At 40.4% G+C, this 16,373-nt stretch overlaps 2 protein-coding genes across 2 annotated transcripts in view; both read right to left on the minus strand.

Moving 5' to 3' along the window:
- Positions 1 to 1,999, minus strand: part of LOC123970439 (complement C3-like) — a 22,375-nt gene extending 20,376 nt beyond the window's left edge. Inside the window, exons 1-2 of the mRNA XM_046048483.1 lie at positions 1,949 to 1,999; positions 1,538 to 1,640 (exon numbers count right to left, since the gene is read on the minus strand). Of these exons, the coding sequence (XP_045904439.1) occupies positions 1,538 to 1,640; positions 1,949 to 1,999 (154 nt within the window). The remainder of the gene's footprint in view (positions 1 to 1,537; positions 1,641 to 1,948) is intronic.
- LOC123970440 (complement C3-like) overlaps positions 1,950 to 16,373 on the minus strand; it is a 61,910-nt gene continuing 47,486 nt past the window's right edge. Inside the window, exons 22-31 of the mRNA XM_046048484.1 lie at positions 13,164 to 13,314; positions 11,759 to 11,844; positions 10,533 to 10,610; positions 10,227 to 10,382; positions 7,990 to 8,052; positions 7,385 to 7,466; positions 5,793 to 5,841; positions 3,736 to 3,826; positions 2,319 to 2,411; positions 1,950 to 2,038 (exon numbers count right to left, since the gene is read on the minus strand). Coding sequence (XP_045904440.1) covers positions 2,370 to 2,411; positions 3,736 to 3,826; positions 5,793 to 5,841; positions 7,385 to 7,466; positions 7,990 to 8,052; positions 10,227 to 10,382; positions 10,533 to 10,610; positions 11,759 to 11,844; positions 13,164 to 13,314 — 798 coding nt within the window. The 3' untranslated portion in view covers positions 1,950 to 2,038; positions 2,319 to 2,369. The remainder of the gene's footprint in view (positions 2,039 to 2,318; positions 2,412 to 3,735; positions 3,827 to 5,792; positions 5,842 to 7,384; positions 7,467 to 7,989; positions 8,053 to 10,226; positions 10,383 to 10,532; positions 10,611 to 11,758; positions 11,845 to 13,163; positions 13,315 to 16,373) is intronic.

Genomic DNA, 16,373 nt, shown 5'->3' on the forward strand with positions numbered 1-16,373 from the left:
GATACCCAAATCCAGATGTGAAAAACTTGTTGCATCTTTCCCAAAACGACTCATGGCTGTATTAGATCAAAAGGGTGCTTCTACTAAATACTGAGCAAAGGGTCTGAATACTTATGACCATGTGATATTTCAGTTTTTCTTTTTTAATAAATTTGTAAAAATTTCTACATTTCTGTTTTTTTCTGTCAAGATGGGGTGCTGAGTGTACATTACTGAGAAATAAAATGAACTTTTTTGATTTTTGGAAAATGGCTGCAATGAAACAAAGAGTGAAAAATTTAAAGGGGTCTGAATACTTTCCGTACCCACTGTATAGCCTACTTCAGCCCTTAGTATTGAATATATTTACATTTTGACAGCAACAGTTATGTTTACAACAGCTCAACTACAATAAAAACTCAATAACTGGAAGTACATATAAAAAGGTCAGTACCAATGTAAAAAAAATAAGAAGAAATAGAAGAAATGGCCCTATAAGATTTGAGAAAAACTCTTAGTTTATTTCCCACACTTTAAGTCTTATTTCTTCTACCTGCAGCTCTTGGTGTGCAGCTCTGTGAGCGTCTCCCTAGCAGTCAGCCTTGGTAGTGGCTGCAGTATTACAGCAGGTCAGTCACTGTGAGCTAGTCCCAAACACTCAATCTTTTTATGGTTATTAATCAGCTAATATATATCCTATAGTTGTTTTATTATCTGTAGTCACAGATCACCTCCAGTAGTATAAGCAACAGCAGCATCCATAGCGACCCCTCAACAGCAACTGTTCCCTGTAAGTTATGTCATCCCACAGTGTTTTAAAGCTAGAGTTGGGTATTCCCTGTTTCTTTTTGCGTCACAGCATTTGCTGATGTATCGATACAGAAGCATCTGTATATGCGTGTCATAGATAGATAGATCTCAATAGTATGAGAAGAGTCCTATTTAAATCGTTGTTCCATGTGTCCTTTTTATACTTTGAGCACCTGCCCTTCCAAAGGTCTCTGCATGGCCCTGATCCTCTGCTGGGCCTTCTTGATGATGGTGTCAGTGTTGGGCTCCCGCTTCAGGTCCTGGGATATAGTGGAACCCAGAAACCTGAAGGATTCCACAGCAGACACAGGGCTGTTGAGTATGGTGATGGGGGGCAGAGTGTGTGTGTGGGGGGGGGTGCTCCTCCTGAAATCCACGGTCATCTCTACAGTTTTGAGCATGTTAAGCTCCAGGTTGATCTGACTGCAGCAGAGAGCCAGCTGATCAACCTCCTGTCTGTAGGCCGACTCATCGCCGTCCCGGATGAGGCCGCTAACCATTGTGTCATCAGCAAACTTCAGGAGTTTGACAGATGGTTCCCGTGTCTTGCAGTAAATGTATCTTTATCTACTTTGTTTTCAGAATAGATTATTTTATTTGAAGCAATGAATAAATTGTGTTGTGCTAAGCTGCTCCTGAACCAAATATAGACTTGGAAGATTAGAAAAGGTTCACAGAAATGTTTTTTGAAAGGCACTGACAAAATATTTAGCCGTGGTCTGTCCTAGGTTGCATATCTCAGACTCACCTTCATAGTATTCATAGACAGAGACAGCTGCTGGTTGTAAGACGCCCACTTTCAGCTTCTGATGGATCCTAAAAGTGATCTCCTCTGGTCGTGTGTGAGAAACCTGTGGAGAAACGTCCATCAGAGGAACAGTATGTGTGTTACAGAGAAACACTTAATTTCAGCTGTTTTCTGGCCATAAAATGCACATAATTTGGGTGGACTGACCCTTTAATGGTAAGCAGTGAGCACAGACTGGCCACTGACAAATTTGGGTAAAGTTTCTTACATTTTGGGAGGGATAGTTCTCTTAAAATATGTACAGGCTAATTATATGAACCACTGAAGAATTTAAACATTTTTGGCAGTAAAACTTATTAGTTTAAGAAACGGAGCCACAGAGAAAAAGGGAATTATGGAAGACAGTCTCACCTTGTCCAGGTAGATGATTAGTGAGCCTCTTTCTGACAGGACGGTGTTCATCTCATAGTTTACAATGCTGCGGGCACGTCCTTTGGACAACTAATACATACACACACAATCACACAAGTTTGTGCACTTTGTTATGGCATTGCATTGACTTCAATTCATTGTGGACACCCTTTTTTGCAACTTTTACTTTGCTACTTTTCTAAGCCAAATAACAACTTTTTACTCCAATACGTCCTGCATGAGACATTGTTATTCAACAACAAAAGAAAACCATGCAGCACACCTGAGTGGAGCAGCAATGAAAATAATCTAATCTGTGCCCAGCTGATGCGACATCAGCATATGCAGTGATATTAATCAAGTCACTCACGCTGTGCCGGAGGTCCCTGCCTCACTCTCGTGTCAAAGGTGAAAGTGAGTGTCAATCTGTACAACTTTGAGAGGTTGAAGCGGGACTATCCTTCTGAGCACAAGAAGAGAAAAACTCAATGACAGCACAGCAGTCAGGTAAACTTGTGTCTCCTCTCAAAGTCTGATGTCAGCAGAAACAGTCATGTTAGGTTAATGTTCAGCTGCAGTGAATCAGTCTGTCCTGCTAACCCAGCTGAGCAGTGCATCTCTTGGGCTGTCTGTGTCTTGTTCGCTTGACAGACTGTGTCAGACCAATGTTAGAGTGAAAAACACCTATTTATTATGTTTAATAAACTATAGCAGTGAAACGATTACCATGCTGTGCGTGAACATGCGAATGCACAAAATTAAACTCGCCCATTCCAGCAAGAAACGTTGGGACCAGTCCAGACATCACATGATGTGATGACACTCCTCAGACACACATCATTTTCAGGTCAAAAGAACAGAACAGGTTTACATGATTTTCAAAACACACCATATTTTTGTCACACTGCACATTGCTGCAGCTCCTCTTTTCACCCTGTGTTGTGGCTTCATTTTAGCCACAACACAGCTCTGTCTCCACATCACAGTAACAACTTTATGTCCATTGACTGCCTGAAGAGTACCTAGTGTTTGGAAGGGAGAAGAGGTCTGTGCTGCAACTTAGTGTTTTTCCACCGGTGTTTGAGGACGTGTCGGACTAGCCGCTTGGCGAGCATTATATGATTCGCAGAAACAGCTGGACTCCAAATGAGCTGTTTTCAGGAATATCAGAGCAGAGTTTTCTGTGGGAGATGGGAACTCTGTACTTGGGGCTTTTTCCACTTTGCAAACCTCTTACATGCCCAAAGGTATATAACTCAATAAAGGAGAGGGAAAAAGCCAAAAAGATTAATACCACCTCTTTAAGTAACATTTTAGTGTGGTATCTGTACTTTTCCTTAAGTATGATAATTGAGTGCCTCCAGCCTCAACCTGACCTCAATTTACACCAACCCCTAACCTTAACCAGCACCTCAGAAATTAGGTTTTGCCTCATTATTACCGGGTTTTGGTCCACACGATGACTACTGGTCCCGACATGGTTGGTGTTTATACTGGAAAAGGTCCGCAATAAGTACCAAAAGTCATGTTTCTATGACTTCAGAGGACATTACATTGAATTACATTAATTTCCTTGAGACTTAACCTAAACCTACCTTAACACAAGTCTTCACGCTAAAAAGGTAATGATTTACGTTATGGGGACTTGGTTTTCTCCACAATGGAAGGACAGTCCCCAAGATTTATGCCCCCACAATATGAGTAATACATGCTCAAAGACACAAACATAAATATGTCAATGGTACTGGTTAGTACAAATGAAAGATTGTATGGATATAAGCTCTTACTAAGTCCAGGTCATTTGTGTTAACAGTGAAGCCAGTTAGCAAGCCAATATCCAAGACTGACATGGTTGCATCACGCTCCTTGTCCTTGTACCTGTACACAGAATAGATGGAATAATTGCAAATAAATGATGGGTGAGAAATAAGCAAAGCCCATTATCAAAAACCGTCAACCAAGTGCTGGGCAACAATTTAAAAATTAAATCGCCAATAATCGCATGATTTTCTGCAATTAATTGCATTGTTATGTGCAAAACTGAATCATGAACTCTACATTGTGTATTGTGCACTTTTAATTTAAATGTCATGCTATATATAAGGTGCTTTTTACCAGCAGTATTCCTATTTCTTGTAAATCTCAACTTAAACATTAATGTAATCAAATCAAATATAAAACCAAAGCCATTTTCCACTGCCAGGGCATTACCTTATATCTATCTTTAGCTTGTTAAAACAAGTTAGAGTCCAGAGCCACGATCATACCATCATAACAGGCACCTTCAGGCAATCATAAATCTGTTGTTTTTTTTGTTGTTTGTTCAGTTGCAAGTGTCCCTGTTAGAGTCGTCGAGCACAAGGCATAGCGACAAGTGGGTGCGTTCCAGTGAAACTGTTGCGGTTGTGCTCGCCTCACGCACACACCCAGGTAGAGCGGGTTGCCCGTTAATCGGTAGGTCGGCGGTTCAATCTGAAAACAGACAGCTACAGAGCGCGTTTCGTCACTACGTTCTTCTTGTTCTACTTCTGGTAGAATTCAGGCAGTGCAGACACTTATCACTATGGTGAATACATACGTTAGAAGAAGAAGTAGTAATAATATACAGCAGAAGTCGGCAAATAAGTTTTGAATCAGCTATAAAAGTGACTTATACTGGCATGTTATTTGGTTAGTTCAGTTGATAAGGTGCAGGACTAATGACCCAAAGGTAGAATGTTCAATCCCACCATGTTTTTTTCCCCCTCTCTTTAACAATGGATTCTGCAGTGACCGTTTCTCAGATCACAGCATGAGCTGCACTGTTTTTGTTTCGGTGTTTGATCCACATCCATTAACCTATGGACGCTTTTGCAATTCCCCAGTATCTCCAGGCAGAGGACATCTAGGGGAATCACGTTCTCTGATGTCTCTTTCAGAGGTGTGTCAAGCCGGCAGCAGACTCTTTTAATGTCGTTCAGAATTTTTCAGAGTAAAAACTCAGTTCGACTCCAATACTGCATTCCAGTAAACAAGCTCTCGCACTTATTTTGTAGGCAAAACCACTAAAGAGGAAGTGGGTATGTGACTGTTGCTCCCATGACAGAGCTCTATTTCTCTCAAAGTATTTGTTTGTTTATTTATTTTTTTATGTTTCGCCGCTATCAAACGTACCATAATCTGGCAGCGGGCCAGATATTATTGCTGGCGGGCAGTTTTGGCGATGGTCATCCCATCACTGTGGGATGTTCCGTTCTCAATCTACAGGCCTGTAAAGCATGGGAGTGGTGACAGGAATGTTGATGAATACTCCTGTTTTTAATCAATATTTCAATGTTTTGTCATTTGTAAATAGGTTGTATGGACTGAAAAAGTGTTTTAAAGATATCAATAAAAGTCAGCATTTAAACAATAAGTATTGCCAAAATATGGAAATTCGCCTGGTATATTTGAAAATGTTGTATGATAACTGTTGTATTTTAGTTTATTTTCATCAAATTTACAGTTACAATTGCATTCTCGGTGTATTAGAAGATATTCAGTTGCATTGCAAGCTAACTCAGGATGGTTTTGATGGTTTATTGCATCAAAATATAGCTTTTTTTAACCAGGCGAGGATTAAAAAAAAAAAAAAAAATAAAATCACATTTTCTTCTTTATTGCATCTCCATGTAGTCTGTAAAAGTAAAAAGTATAATACACAACGGATTCATATTCCTTAGCTTCTGACTTTTCAAAGGAGACCAGAATTATGCATCTAGGCCAAATGGTTGAGGAATTATTCCTGATTCATTTTGGGTATGTAATTTTAAGCGTTTTTTCTGGAATAAGTGGTCTGTTTTCAAGTGTTCTTGATTGTACTTACCAAACCTCTATTCTCAGTTTGTATATCTTCTCATCCTCATCCACTCTTTCTGCATTCAGACAAGCAAAACATTAGATGAGTATACATTTTATGTATATTTACGCTTTTATCCAAAGCGACTTACATTTGAGGAACAACAATAAATACTATTAAGAGCTCATAGTACTTATCACATCAATGGGGTAAATACCAAGGGAAGTAAGAGTTAACAAAAAGTGCAATCAATACAAGATCATTGTAGGGGATAGAAGAAGAGCACAGGTATACAAGCTGCGTTTCAACTAAAGGAACTATACCCCAGAACTACAAACCTTTGGAGGAACTCACTGCAGGGACCGGGGGGGGGGGGGGCTTGCCTTGCTGGGAATTTCTGAATGGGCGAGTAGAGGCTACTGGCTTTAAATCAGCATGTAGGGTGTTTTTTTTACTACTGTTCCTTTCTTTTCCACCTTTGTTTGTAAACCAATAAATCATAATCAACAGTCAAATAGCACACAAGTCTCACCGATGTCCGCCTAAGATCGTACGTCTGCATTAAATGTATTGGTTGGAAACAGCAGCCAGTGGGCAGCGGTGTGTTTACAGCTAACAGCTGATGAAGTTACGCCAAGTACTGGGTCCGGAGTTGTTGTTTTAAGTTTTCATCAGTCAGCAGGTTTCTACACGGAGCCGAAGTCGGTCTCCTCTTCTCCAAAACAAGCGTAACAGCTGATTACAGCAGGTAATAAAGCTCGTTAAACATCACGTTCCTCCAACGTCCAGTCGACAGACGTGAGTCCTGCAGCTGATCTGCGGCTCTTGTCTGCTAGAAATGTTTTAATAAGTCACGATTTTATGTTTGTTTTTCTTTCTGTGCGCTGGAGTTATTTTATGAATGTGATGGCTTTATAGAGTTTGTTATTAAATTTGTGACAAACTTTATCGTGTGTCTCTTCATTATACTCCCACACAAAAAGCTGTTTATAATGGTCAAGCATAGCCTATAGTTTTCCATTATATTCCAGTCAAAGCTGATGTTCATTTATAAACTTTGCTCATGGATAGTGGTTACAAATGATGCCTGTGCATCGCTTTGTACAGCGTGCAGGCCTACAGCCTACGTCAACTGTTTAATTTGCCTAATCTTCTCAGGTCTTTAGACCACGGTGGATATGCACACAACAGTGGGCTGAAGGAACCTTTTAGTTCCTTGAAAAGAGATCCGGGGACTTAAAAGTCACGGGTACTTTTGGTCGAAACCTAGCTTTAGTTTATTTGTGTTTCTTCTAAAAACAATATTTGGCATAAATAACAGACAACAAGCAAATAACCAAACAAAAAAATACCAGGAAAACAAAGACCACAATAACAAAAATAAACACCAACAACAAAAGACAGAAAGACATCCCAGCAAACACTCTGACAGTGACGCCGTTTTTTGTTTGTTTGTTTTTTTAATAGGACATTTGATTGACAATTCATTTGCAAAATGGTTGTGACCAAAACTGACTTAGTATAGATAAAGTTGAAGGATGTCTAGCCATTTTTGGAACTATAAACGTCTTGATTGTCATTTAACATCTCAATGTTTGCTGGGAGAGGCACCAAATTACCTGGGAGGAGCTGCACAGACAAGTTAAACTTCTGACAGTCAGTCTCCTTTTCTTTAGGCAGAGTGTAATACATCGACACCATCTGTCACAGACAATAGTGCATTTTAAAGCTGGGAGGATCGGGGCCTCATAGAGAGCCAAATATAAATTTAAAGTATCACCTCTCATTTAATATGCATTCACATTCTCAATGTAAATTTATTATAAAATCTAAATTTTTCTAATTCGAAATTGACCTTCCCAAAACCCCTGCAACTGGAAACTTTCACCCTTGGATCATTTACCCAATAGATGAAGTTCTATTCAACTAACTATCCAGTGGATATTGTCCATCTATTCTAAGTTGACTATATGTGTTTGTGTGTTCTTACCTCAAGAGTTAGTAGTCAACACATAGTGGCTTTAATATTGCAAAACATGCCTGTAATATACTTGTCCCTATGTCTTTCTTCTTACAATTACAAAGCTCTGAAAATAACAGAGCAGCTAGTAGTGTGGTACTATTTCCAATGCATTTACAGTCTACACAGTAAAATGAAAATTGCCTTTGGCCTCATCTAGGATCTCAACAATACTTATAAAATTGTACCCCCCCCCCCACTTACTGTAAACGTTGCTTCTCCATTTCCTGTAGCAGACACACTCACATTCTTGTTTATACTGTTGAACTGTTGAGATGCAAACAAACACACATACAAAGGTAAAGCAATCGTTTGGAATCATCTGGATAACAAGATCATTAGGAGCAAACAAACACAAAGCTGTGTGGAACTTCTGACTTTAAAGCTGATTTTATATTTATAACACTAAAACAAATTTCTACATGTAAAGAGTCATTTGAAGTGATGAGAAGCTCTATTTTAGCTTGTTATTCCCTGTTTTATATTGATCTGATTGATCCCACATTTACTGTAAGGTTGACTCTCACTGACCCCATTTACAGCAGCTGAAAGAAGCAGTTTTAAGCAAAAGAGCTCTGATAATCCCACTGTACACTACCAGCCCAACACCGAAAGGCAGGCAGATAATGAAGCGACTAGTTTGTCAACAACGTGTAGATGGAACAGAAATAATATGGTGTGTTATAACCACTCCTCATTTTTTGGACACCAAAAAAAAGTGATCCAATCATTGCTGTTGACTTTTAGCCAACTGCGCAGCGGAGGGAGGCTTCTGCGTCTCCAGCCCCAAATGTGGTCTCAAAAGCCACAAATCTTTTGGGTTTTTAAAATAACTAATGAGTAAATTTCAGCTGCCATCCACAGAAAGTGGTTTAGCAGCAGCCGCCAGTAAGCAGGTGTTCCAAAAAATGGATCAGGTTGGGCAAGCAATGACAAATTAGACTGTAAAGTAGGGGTGTGCATCTTCACTGGTCTCACGATTTGATTATCAGGTCAACGATTCGATTCCTTGATGCATCACCTCAAGGGTGGGAATTTCTAGTTACCTCATTACGATTATGAGGCTACGATGTGATTGTAAAACGAATAGGATACAGATGAATTTTTTTCACCGTTTGACTATTTGGTACTTTTAAAGCAAAGTATTTGTAACAATCCAAAGTAGTAGGTTGTCACTTCATATAAATGTATTGTAAGTTGATTATTGTAATCTTGTATTGAACACCATGGGCATTGAGAAACAGTATTTCGTTCATTTTGTGTACTCGAATTGTGGATGAATGACTAACCAACTTTACAGCAGCCAAATAACATCTTGCTCAGCTTCCAGACCGCAGTCTGAAGAGGAGATGTTTGCTAGAACTAACTGCCTTTCTAGTAGTTGGAAAACGACAGACAGACTTTAATTAACGGACACGCAGTGACCTACACTGTCGGTGCCAAACAGGGAGAATCGCACACGTTGTGTGCACCGCACAGACGGTCCGGAACTGCACTTCCGCATTTCCGAGTTGCGACTTTTTCGTTCAGTCAACATTAAGTTATCAATTAACCTCTAGATAATCGATTAACATTTGTTAAGCATAATCGTCCAAGTCCGCATCGCGATGCATCTAAAAATCTATTATTTTCCACACCCCTACTGTAAAGTGCCCACATCTTTACAGACACCTACTCCCTCAATATCACAGATCCAGCACTTGGTGGGCCAGACCATGTTCCAAGCTGTCAGTACAAGACCCCAGAGAGACCCCCAAGAGGCGGACTCTGTGTTTACATCGATGATGCTTGGTGCTCAAACACAGTCAAGATGGACACTGTTTCCCAAATGTTAGGGGGTTTTTATGTGAAGATGAAACCCATATCATCATCTTGCTTCTGCTATCAACATTCTCCCCAGAATTCAAAAAAAATGCACTGCGAAATGTATGGGTGTATGTATATATTGTTTTATGTTACAATATTTAATATACCTTTTAAGTTCTGTGCATGAAGGAACTACAAAATTTATTTTCGTTATACATGCCCCCGATCCCTCTATGTTTGTGCTAAGTCCAGAAAGTTTGCAACGTCTGCCTCCGCCGCAGCTTGTAACCCATACTAAAGATCTCTGCAGAATTAGGAAATCACAAAAGATAACATAATAAACCTTGCAAAAAGCAAGTAATGTCATTAGTACATCAGTATTTATTATCATGCTGCATCTAATTAGCTACAATTGTATTTGAGGTTTTAATATATGAATGATGCACAACTTTAAGTGAAGGTGGTGAAACCTGAAAGCCTAATATATTAAGAATGGCAAAGAGAGGGAGTGTGAATGAGTTATTTCTACAGTATTTCTTATGAAGACTCAGATACTCATGACGACCCACCCCCCAACACTATGCTGTGAAAAGCAAATCTGATTAATGAGACAATGTGTGTTTGTGTGTTCTCACTTTAGAGATTCTCATGCTGTAGTAGTTTTCCCTGTTGAAGTGGTACCTATCAGGTTTTGACCTGCCTGGAAGCCAGATGGACACATCCAGATTAACTTCATGTTCCTTAGCATTGGTCCAGTACTCAGCTAGAGCCTGGTACACCATTATAGTAGCCTGAAGAGAGAGAGACACAATAAATAACTTTATTATATTATTATTATATTACAAAAAAAATTATAAACAAACAAGCAAAAAAGTGCTAAAAAAGCATTAATATAGACACAAATGTATCCAGACATAAAGAGAAGGAGAGTCCCCCGTTACCTGAGTTGATCCATAGTCACCGTCCACATTCTGTTGTTGGTTGAGCCATTTGACCACAGAATTGGCTTTTTCAAAGGCCTTTAATATCAGAAAGCATGAAAAAGGGTTGAAATTTCTGCTGTTTATTAGCTACTAGCACCATTATCAGTAGGTCAAAATGACTGACTTGCTCAGTACTTTAACCTACAAAACTAATGACATTCCCATCAGCCTCTGCTGTACTTCGTTTTTAATGCCAATTAGCAGTTGCTACAAGCTAAAATAAGATTGTGAACAAAGTAAAATTACACCTGCTAAACAACAGCATATTAGCATTGGCTCTGTGAGCATGTTGATGTTAGTATTTACCTCAAATCGCCATTGTACCTACCTACAGGCTCACAGAGTTGCTAACATGAATGTAAGATGGATATATTATAGGATGCTAAAAGCTATTTATTACACTACATATTTTAAGGACAGTTTTTTATGGTAATAACAGAAATACAAGACAATCGTTGGTAATTTAAAAAAAAGAAATGTAAAAAAACAAATTCGTCTCTTTTTAGAAAACGTTCTAGTCTGGGAAATGCCTGTCTTCACCAACCTTCTGCTCTTGTAATGTAGTAAGCTTTTTTGTCTCCGTGGTATGTTTTTCCTTTGCATGGTGAAACATACATAATCCTGTGAGGTGTCATGTTGTAGTTTCCTGTTTATTTTGTTAAATCCTTCGCCTTGTGTCTTTGTGTATTTTCCCGCTTGTTTAGTTGTCTGCCTTGCCCTAATGAATTGTCCTAACCAAGTGTCCTTGGTCAAGACACTGAACCCCAAATTACTCCTGATGTGCAATTTGTAACTTGCATAACAGCCTCTCCTGTTAAAAGGGGTTAATGGGACATGTATGCTAAGCGCTTTGAGTGGTTGGAATACTAGAAAGGCTCTAAGTACAGTCCATTTACCACCTGTGCCTTTTTAACCTCCTGTCTTGTGTGTATTTATAGTGCGGTGTGTTTTCCTGTTTGTTTTTTTAGTCTTCGTCTCTTGTCAAGCGTTCTTGCCTTATCACCAGTGTTTTCCTGTGCTTTAGACCTTCAGCCTTGGACTTATTGTTTTAGCAATCTTTCTGAACCTTTTCTGTTATTATTAAAACCTTAAAAATGAACCTGCTCTGCCTCGTGTCCTGCATTTGTGTCCTAATTGCTTGATTTCATGTGTCTGCGCTTGACTTCACATAACAACATGCTTACCTTGGCCTTCACCAGAGCAAGAAGAGCATAAGCTGTGGCCTCCAGTGTGTAAACATGTCCCTTAGGTACAGGCCAGTGGGACATATCTGCAGGACACACACAGTTATATTTCCATCACTTTCGGGGACTTAACATTGGCCTACATTCATTCCCTAGAGACGTATCACATAACCACTGACCCAAACCTAACCAGGACCATGTAATTCATCATACTTAGCCTAACACATTGCCTTATCTGTCACTACCCTAAAGGCCAAAATACTTGTTTGAATATCCTCATCTCTCAGGGCAGTCCACTTAACCTAACCACTCAGTATTGGACAATGTCCACCCAGGTTGTAACCATAGGTCTACCTCTAAACAGCCACTCACTCCTTTGCACCCTGATCCATGTGTTTTGGCTTCTCTGCTTTGGGATTGAACCCTGCTCCTCTGGCTGGGGAAACAGGACTCTGCCCACCATGCCACCAGCCTGGTGTGGGCCACCTGCTTCTGTGGTAGGGATGTCACGATTCCAGAAATGTTGTAGTAGATACCAATACAATTCCACGATTCTCAATACCAATTCAATACAATGTTATAAAACGAAAACAATAAAGCCCATGTACTTCAACATACACTCTTTGAACATTACATAAAACATCTAACCGCTGTGAAAGTTGTGTGAAGATGTCCAGGACGGATGAGAGTTGATGTTAATCTATTCATTGATGAGCAAGCTGTTGAAATCACCACCTTGCACTGTGCATATTTAATTATTAAATTAATTACTAATTTTCTTAATCTCACAGGTGTGAAATTAATATATTGAAAAACAAAAACTTATGATTGAAATGGATCGAATTGCACTTAAGACTATCCCTAACTCTGCCTATAGTAACAAGTGCGTTAGACATTCAGTCCTTAGCGCTGCAAATTGCATCATCATCTTTGGTGATTTTCAGGAGATCAAAACTGAAATGTCTGCCAACATTAGCTCTCTACCTGTGAGAAATCGAAGCTTTGGCATAGAGCTATTGAAGTTAACAACTGCAAAGCTAACTTAACCCTGTTTCCCATCTTTTTTCTATTTGACGAGTCGAGGCGGAGCTGTCGCTGCAGCTGCACTTGTCGCTATCAACCACATGTTGGATCTCCAGTATCTGGCAGAATGACCTGGTACCGAAGTATCTGTTCTCGTGACATCCCTAGTGTCTGGCAGAAAGAAGCAGAGCTCTACCATTGACATATCAAGTTAGATGGACAGTTTATCTACCCAACACAGACCACATAACCACCACACCAATCCTCTGAATCAGTATCTTCATACACACACACACACACACACACACACTAACGTACATATAAAGTAAACAAACAGTCCATTTTGTTTCTGAACATGTTTAAGAATGTTGTGTGAGGAAACCTGGAGAGGCAAAGTTGAAGAGGATCGCCTGGTTCAGTTTGTTTTCATAGGCCAGGGCATATGACGTCATGGCAACAGCATAAAGGTTTGTGAGGCTGGGCAGACGCCTCTCCAGGTAGGCCACTGCTTTGTCTACACTGCCTGGCAGACTCTGGACAGAAGGAAAAGACAATTAATGAGGAGAGATAACCACATCCAAAGGCTCAGTGAGTGGCAGACAGAGAGGCGGAGTGGAGATCGTGCTCTCATTTTTGCAGTAGTGTCTATCCAGCTGAGCCTTTTATTTTTCCAGGTAACTGCTGTCTTTTGTACTCACATTAGGACACACTCCCACATCAGAAGCAGAGATAGCTTCTTGCTAAATTTGGTGTAGGTAAAGTGGTTAGCTGAAAGTCAAGGGCAGGTAGGCAGTGATCTGACCATCAGTCGCTAATCTCGACAACCCAGCTATATTCTAACTAGGGCTGAGCGGTATATCGGTATACCTCATTATACCGATATAATTTCAAAAGAGATATTAAATTAGACAATACCGTTTATACCGATATAGTTTGATGTTGAGTTAATGTTTCCGTATAGTCCTGCCAGCATTTGCTCCTTTCTTCCTCACCACACAGCACCACCCCTCCCTCTGCATCTGCACACAGCCGTCTACTCAAACTCTCTACCAAGACGGAGGGAGACAGAGTGCTGGTGGATACTGTTAAAGACCTGGTTTGTAAAAAGAAAAGCCCCTTTTCCACTGCATGGTACCAGCTTGACTCGCCTCGACTCTTTTTGGTTTCCGAGGTGTAAAAGCTGTACTTGTACTTGCTACCAGGTACTTTTTTTCGTATCACCTTCGTCTTATCAGTCTTTACATTCTGAGTAATGTTGAAACATTTTAACTTAAATCAAGAGACAGCTGTTTGTGGATCGCTGGTGTGTGCGAGGGAGAGGGAGTCCTGTCCATTTCAGTCCTGTCTTGTGTTCAGTCTGCCCAGCGTTAATTTATTTACTGTTGCCTGTCTTTTGGTTCTGTACCTTAGTTCCTGTCTTATTCTGTAATTGTCTGGTGTTCTGTCTAATCCTAGTTTCAGTCCTGCCTTGCTCCATTAGTTTGTTTTCAACTCCCTGCCTCTGTATTCGTGTTCTGTGTTCTCGTTTAGGTTTTGTCTGTTATGATCCCTGTGTTATATAGGGTCGGTGTTTATCTGTTTACATGGGTTTCTGTTATTGTCTGGGGTTAGATTCTTGTCTGGTATTTTGTAACATGTGTTCTGTCTGTTCCCCCAGTAATCTGCCTGCCTGTCTCTGTTTTCCCTGCTGTCTGCCTGCCTGCCTCGTTAGCCTTGATCCCTGTCACCTGTGTTGCTCCCGCCCTGCTCGTAGGTTTGGTTTTTCTGTTCGGTCCCCGTCCGGTCATTGTTGTATGATGTGTGTTCTACCATGTTGGATATTGCCAGTTTCCAGTACCCGTGAGTTTTGTTTTGCCTGGTGTGTTTGTTAAATAAACTCTTGAACTGAATCTCTGCTTGCAGTGTTGTGCATTTGGGCTCTCACCTGCTTTGCGCACCCTCGACCCTGACATACGATTTTAAATACGCCTAGTAAAAAAATAGAAGAGATACGGTATCACAGCCTGGTATGGCAACCTGACGGTACCAGACGCCCGTCTGGTACAGACAGCTATGAAGATTATGGGGGACAAAAACCATCAGCCCCTCCAGACAATTTATGAGCAGTCTGTTATCAGACAGGCCAAAAAAAAAAAAAAAGTCTCCAAATCAACCCAAATACTTAACCCAGAATTTCAGCTTTGTGTCAGGATTTCGCGGTTGAGTGCAGAGGATGCAAGACACTGGAGCAGAGACTCAATTCAGGGTTTTTAATCCAAATGAAAACAGGTTAACAGGCAGTTGACTGGAAAATCCAAACAGGCAGCCAGAACACTCCTCCAAACAAATACGACTGAGTATATATATATATATATATACACACACACACACACACACACACACATATATATACACATACATATACACACACACACACGACCAGACAGAGACTGAACAGAAACACCAGGCATATATACACAGGGACTAACAAGCAGGGCGGGAATAACACAGGTGACAGGGATCAAGGTTAACGAGGCAGGCAGAGAGACAGCAGGGAAAACAGAGACACAGGCAGGCAGAGTGATCACTTGGGCAACAGACCAACTAGATTAATGGACACTAAACACAGAACCAAAATGCAGGACTAAACCTAAGATACATGACAGACAGGTACAAGGTGAGCTAAACAAAACCTGCGAATGAACAATGAAGGCTAAACAGAACACAAGACAAGGAACAAACCTCCAACAGAAAACATGGACCAACTGTTACACAGACCGGGGTAGGGAACAGAGAGAACTAACCAGGAAACACGACAACACTCAACTAGGAACAGAAATAAGGAAAATACCAAAACACCACTAAACACTAGCTGACAGATAACTAGATGAATAATAACCCAGACTAAATAACAGATACCAAACTGATCAATATGTAAACTCACAGTGAACTAAACTCAACAGAACTAAAATGTAGATGCAAAACCCAAATCTTAGAATCAAGAAGACAGTAGATAAGGGAGGCAAGATAACAGCACAACAGACTAGGATAACAGAACAAAAACAGATTACCACAGAACCAAACAGACAACAAAACGGCAGAGCTCACCATAAACACAGACTGGACACAGGACGACAGACAAGACTGCACCCCAAAACTCAGACAAAAATAACAGATAATCAACTGACCAAAACTCAGAGTGCAAAACTTAAACATGGCCGACAGGCAGAATGTAACACTTTTACCCTCTGGTAGAAGATTCAGGGTTCCTAAATGCAGGCTAAACCAATATAAACACTAATTTGTGCCAATGTCCATTAAGCTTATCAACACTAACATGTAGGCTGGCTGGGTTGTGCACTAAGTAGGCTATCGGGGTTTTGCAATACACTCACCTAAAGGATTATTAGGAACACCATACTAATACTGTGTTTGACCCCCTTTTGCCTTCAGAACTGCCTTAATTCTACCTGGCATTGATTCAACAAGGTGCTGAAAGCATTCTTTAGAAATGCTGGCCCATATTGATAGGATAGCATCTTGCAGTTGATGGAGATTTGTGGGATGCACATCCAGGGCACGAAGCTCCCGTTCCACCACATCCCAAAGATGC

Source organism: Micropterus dolomieu, linkage group LG04, assembly GCF_021292245.1.
Source record: "Micropterus dolomieu isolate WLL.071019.BEF.003 ecotype Adirondacks linkage group LG04, ASM2129224v1, whole genome shotgun sequence".
NCBI classification, from domain to species: Eukaryota; Metazoa; Chordata; class Actinopteri; order Centrarchiformes; family Centrarchidae; genus Micropterus; species Micropterus dolomieu.